The following is a 6,047-nucleotide window of genomic DNA, read 5'->3' on the forward strand; positions in this document are numbered from 1 at the left end:
TGATTAGGTGGATGAGTGGCTTTACACTTAAGAGACAAAATGCGAAATGAATATATTCGTGATAGGGTTAGTGTAGCTCCAGTGACGGACAAAATTAGAGAAAGTCGTCTTAGATGGTTTGGTCACATTAAACGTCGACCATCTGATGATCCGATTAGGAGAGTAGATGTTTTAGATTCGACTTATGTTAAGGAAGGCAAAAGTAGACGTAGGAAGACTTGGGCTTATTGTATAAAATATGACCTTAATTTATTAGAACTAAATGAAAATATGACACTAAATAGGACACAATGGAGAAAAAAGATTCATGTAGCCGACCCCACGTAGTGGGATTAAGGCTTGTTGTTGTTGTTGTTGTTGGGTCAATGATCATAGGTGACCGGAATATTTCCATTCTGATTATTACAATTTTTGGGAATGCTCTTTTTAATAATTTCAAATTTTTTTTTCAGTCAGTTTCATGCCAATTTGTCATATAAATTGAAAGGACTATAACGATTTCATGTTGACATGGTTGATGTAAATTATATGACAAATATATTGTTATGTGGAGTGCAGTTTTGGTCCAGCAATGGAGTTCCAACAAGAAGTTATAAATAGATGGGAAGCACAGGGGCCTGATGCTAAAAATGAGTTGAGAGAAGCGTGCCGGCTTCTTCAACAGCTGAAGAAGAAGGCTGAGGGTTCACCTTCAGCTGTATTTCCCGCTAATTGCTTGCCACAACACCTACAAAAGTGACCTTGTTAGTTCCGCGCAACAAATCTTGACTTGAGAGGTATGATCCAATATTACATCGTACAATATTGTTGTTTATTTACTCGTAATCCCGCACTGCTCGATTTTTTTCATTTTTGTTAAACAGATCGAAATTAATCTTTGAGATATTAGTTACGCCACTTCTTTTTTTCATGTTTTAAAGTGTTTTTTAATGGATAGTGCTCTTAGATAGCTTTTATTGTGGCATCATGTTAATTTGTTATGTGGGGTATACACTATACATAAAATAAACATCATGTCAGGCAAAACAGAAAAAAAGAAAGGAAAATGGAAATTTGATAGAATATAATGCTTACTAGTTCATTTGACACCATGAATTATGGAATCACCAAAAATTCAAACACACATCATTTACTTGATAGTTAAAAGAAAGGAAAATGGAAATTTGATAGAATATAATTTCTACTAGTTCATTTGACAGCATGAATTATGGAATCACCAAAAATTCAAACATACATCATTTACTTGATAGTTAGCTCAAGTCCAAGTTGACTCGCTCAAATTTTGATTTGAGTTAAATTTGATATTTATCTTTTTGGATATATTGTATATTGATTATCTATCATATGTTTTGTTAATTATTTGTTTGATGGTTATGGGGGGTCATATCTTTGCGCATCTTTGATATTGTTTCTTTAATATTGTCCTAAATTTGCTTCCAATCGTTTCTCCTAAAACCCACCTTCTTTGTTTCACACCATGATCAGGAATTACTTCTCATGACTCTGAAGCATCCTGACACGAATGAGGAGCAAGAGATCTTCATCCGTGAGGATTTGTTGAGTCTGTGGCTAATGCTGCCACCCATAATCACTGCTTGTCGCTGTCGTTGCATCTGCTGCCGTCTCTGGTCGCCGCCGCCGTCGCTCATCTCCATTGCCCAATTTCCTGTGCTTTCAGGCTTTACATTAATTTCATTTTTTTTTCAAACTATATATAAATATAGATATATATGTATATAAAATTCTTGCATTTATTTTACATCTAGCAAAAATTCTCAAAAATATTTCAAATGCATAATGTTTTACTTGTGTTACATTCTGTTTGCTGTGCATTCATTTTTCATCCAATCAGAGGTTCCCTTTAACTCTTGCACATATTCATATTTAATGATGGACATTTTAAACACTTTTTAAAACATTCACATGATTTCCTAGCTTGACAGAAGTTTTAGGGCCTGTTTGGTGCGGCTGCAGTTTAGCTTAGTAAAAAGCAGCTGAAATATAATCTGAGATTCAAAAAGATGCAGTGACAATTTCAAGTTTTTTTTTTTTTTTTTTGAAAAGTCAGAGAGCATCTAGAAAGCTGTCATCACATCTAGCCGGAAACGGTGAGAAAACGTAGATTTCAGCGGTAACTTTTTGCTGTCATCACACCTAGCCGGAAACGGTGAGAAAACATAGATTTCAGCGGTAACTTTTCGGAAAAGCTGTCAAAATACAGTTTACCAAAACAAACGAAACTGCGGTACGGTGCCGCATCGCCACCGCACCGCCTCCCCAAACAGACTCCTAATTTGCTTAGGATTAACTCATTCAACTTGACATGATAACATGAATCATAAATCTATTCTGCGTCGAGCTAGAGTTTAAATTTTGAGTCCAAATTCAAAGTCAATTCAGTCAAAGCTTTGTTCTTTGCAATCCCTGATTGTGCTGAAGGATGAGTTTTAAGTTTGGACTTGGTATAAAGTTGGGCGTTGCCATAAATCCTTGGCTGACAAAATATTTTGATTTCATAATCATCACAATACTATATGCCTTTTGGCTTGTGCTATTTATGATAGATGCTCTTATGAATACAAAAAGATCAATATAACATAATTATGAAATATTTACACACAAGACACTCAATTCCTATGTATTTTAAATATTGAACATCTAAACTTCAATTTTTACATACATACCATCTTAACTATAGTGATATTTTTTTTATGTGAACGATTTTGATGGTATAAATAGAAAAAAAGTAAAGTTTAGATATTTTATATGTAAATACATATATATGTAATTGCCTCGCTCTTATATCCCCCTTTTTTTTGAATGAAGTCTTAATGTGAAGTAAAGTAAAAAAAGTATTAGGTCAGGACTCCGGATGCACCCGAAGTTCAATAGTGGGGCACCACGTGTCAAGTGGGTTCCATATATTTTAACATCGATCAATCCCAGTGTATTGCGGTTGGCCCACTTGACATATGACGCCCCATCATTGGACTCCAGACGCAAATTGAGTCCGGAGTCCGGATATAATATTTACTCGAAGTAAAGTGGGACTTATCACTATTAAATAGCATGATGGAAGGATAAGGAAGGATTCTATGTTCTTTAAATGGGGCTCTCCACACAATTCCTTTCAATGTGATTATTAAATTTAAATGGGCCCAAAGTCATAGTAAAACCCGACCATCTCATGTCTATTTCATACCTAAATTTATTACACCTAAGCTAAGCTCTCCTTTAAATTTATATTTATATATTACATCTCATGTCTTTTATAATAGTAAGTAAATTCATAGAGATAATAATAGATGTGGAGTTGTTGTAGGGAGGGTTAGTTTGTAATATAAAATAGATTTATCAATTTATTTTTTATAAACAGGCAGTCATTTCATAGAGATGGTGATATATGTGGAGTTGTTGTAATTTGTTTTTTGCAATAGGTTTACACTATCAACCATAATCTTACATCCATCATTATCTCTATGAAATAACTTACTATTTATCATAAGATTGATTGATAGAATTAGGTTTTTTATTGTAATGATAGGTGCCAAACTCTCATAATTTCAATTATTTATTTATTTTTATTGGAGCATTTACATATATACCGCATTTTTTATGTATATGCATAAGTAGACTTTTATATTTTTGTTTATAAAACTTACTAAGTTTGTAACACCGAAGTATAAAATAGATGCATGATATAGTGATTCAGGGAGTTGGTTTCTCATTCTGAGGTGGCAGGTTCGAATCATGCATGTTGTTATTTAAGCTAACATTTTCTTTGTTAAAAAATCATGCATTTATTTTATTTTTTAATATAAAAAAGTGAAATTATTATTATTATTATTTTTTTATTTTTTGGGCTTGAGCATGTTTATCATAGTTTCAAATGAGAGAAAGTACACCCTGAATTAAGCATGGGAGATATATACTGCTAGGGTTGTAATTGAGCCAGAGTTGTGTCAAGTATATCATAGTTTGGACTTGGTTTGGTATAATTATGGGTTGTTTAATGTTTGGCTTGAGCTTGTGTCAACCATTCATATATTGTTAGAGCTTGAATTGTTAAAGTTTTTCAATGTTTGGATTTGATTCGTTTATGACTATTGAATTAGTATTTAAATGAGCTAATGAACGAGCTAAAAATTCAAATGCATATCTAAATTTTCATACAAATAATTTAATAAATAAGTTTACAAATTTGATCATAGCTATTAATTTATTGATTTTAAACTCTAAATCTTAAAGTATCTTAAATCTTGTTTCTCCTTCAGTTTGCCTTAAATCCACCGCTTAAGAGATATTTAGTAGAATGATTTGTGTAGCATTTAAACATGATTTAACTTAAATCATACCAAACATCTAAAAATAACAATTTTAAAACCTATAGAAACTTAAATATCAAGTATTTATATATCATATATGATACGAGCTATGATTGAGCTATTGATATGTCATCAACAATTTTTCATTGTCATGCACATAGCTTGAGGCATAGCACAAATCTCGAAGCAATTGTTGAGCAAAGAATGTTCAAACTTCAATTAAGAATCAACCAATGCTCCGATTTTAATAAATATACATTCAAACTAACCGGCTTGATGGGATGGACCCAATGATATCAAATTTGGTCAAATCTAAATCAAACCAAACTCATATCAAGCCATTAAACCGTTTTTAGAAGTTTTTCTGACATATTTGTAAGGTCAAATGAATGTCGAATCTGATGAATTATAGTCCAATCGAGCGTTTCGACAAGCGGAATCCAACGAGCTGAAGATCGCTCAATCTTAACATCATTAAGGTGCTCAAATATTCATTAAACATCGTCTGATTGATAGATACCCTCTGAGACATGTGATTAACGTTGTTAATATGATTGCACTAATTGTACCCAGAACTCTATAAATAGAGTCCCACCTATCTCATGAGGGGGCATAAGTGGTTGAGGCCTGAGTAAGAGCTTGAGCTTTGAGAAGTAGTTGAAGTCCAACATCACTCCTGCCACCGTCGACCACCGTGAACCACCGTCGATTACCATCTACCAACCGTCGTCGATCGCTATTGGTCACCACATATTCCTGACAACGAATTTTTCACACATCAACGTTATAACTTGAGAGATCTTTTAACTATTTCCCGCCTGTGAAAGAAGATGTTGCAACTATAATCAATATTTTATAGTGGAGCTATTCAGCTGTGCTTGATCCCGTAATTTTTCTTTTTACGAGTTTTTCAGATAAAAACTTCTGGTGTCACTACTAGTTGTTTTCTCTCTTCTTAACGTGTGTTGAATATTTCTACCACGCTAAGACAATAATTTATAACTCCACCGCCGTGAATTTTTTAGCACGCATTAATCGAGATATAAAAAAACAAGTTAATATTCTAGTTAAATAAATTTTATTTAAATAATATATCATATATGATACGAGTTATCATCGAGCTTAATATCGAGTATTTAACAAGTTACCCGTTGAACAAAAACGAGTTTGTTCCTGAACATAAATGAACAACATTTATTATATTCATGTTTAGTTCATTTAGCCTTCGAGCTTTTAAAAATTCTTCAAGCTTATTTATTTCCTAATTGAACGAGCATGTTGAAGTCTTAATGGAGCCGAGTTCGAGCTTTACATCAAGTGCATTGGTTCATTTACAGCTCAAATGCAAGTGCCTTTTTTTACATATATGTCTTGTCTACAAATGAAAAGTTTGTCTCACTTTTAAACAGTTAAAATAGTAGTATTTTTTATGTAAAATGAAATATTTCGCTTGTCTACAAATGAAAAGTTTGTCTCACTTTTAAATAGTTAAAATAGTAGTATTTTTTACGCAAAATGAAATATTTCGGTGGTATAAATATAAAAACCAAACTTTAGGTGTTAGATATCTAAATTCTATGTAAATGCCCCTATATATTTAAATTCACGGCCAAGTTATAGTACAAATAACCCCGGCTCAACATGGAGGATCAGGACCCACCGGTCCAGCACCCTCCACTTTCCGGCGAAGATCCAGCCCGTTTCCGTGGCGTCCGGCGTAGC

General features: G+C 33.2%; 2 protein-coding genes across 4 annotated transcripts in view; both read left to right on the plus strand.

The window, feature by feature from the left end:
- LOC110024661 overlaps positions 1-1,697 on the plus strand; it is a 9,085-nt gene extending 7,388 nt beyond the window's left edge. For all 3 annotated transcript variants that reach the window (XM_020724758.1, XM_020724757.1, XM_020724759.1), the window contains exons 3-4: positions 559-776; positions 1,486-1,697. In XM_020724758.1, the coding sequence (XP_020580417.1) occupies positions 559-739 (181 nt within the window). In that variant the 3' untranslated portion in view covers positions 740-776; positions 1,486-1,697. The remainder of the gene's footprint in view (positions 1-558; positions 777-1,485) is intronic.
- Positions 1,498-6,047, plus strand: part of LOC110024683 (ethylene-responsive transcription factor ERF096-like) — a 5,012-nt gene continuing 462 nt past the window's right edge. The window contains exon 1 of the mRNA XM_020724791.1: positions 1,498-1,668. Coding sequence (XP_020580450.1) covers positions 1,498-1,668 — 171 coding nt within the window. The remainder of the gene's footprint in view (positions 1,669-6,047) is intronic.

This window comes from Phalaenopsis equestris, unplaced genomic scaffold, assembly GCF_001263595.1.
Source record: "Phalaenopsis equestris unplaced genomic scaffold, ASM126359v1 Scaffold000266, whole genome shotgun sequence".
NCBI lineage: Eukaryota > Viridiplantae > Streptophyta > Magnoliopsida > Asparagales > Orchidaceae > Phalaenopsis > Phalaenopsis equestris.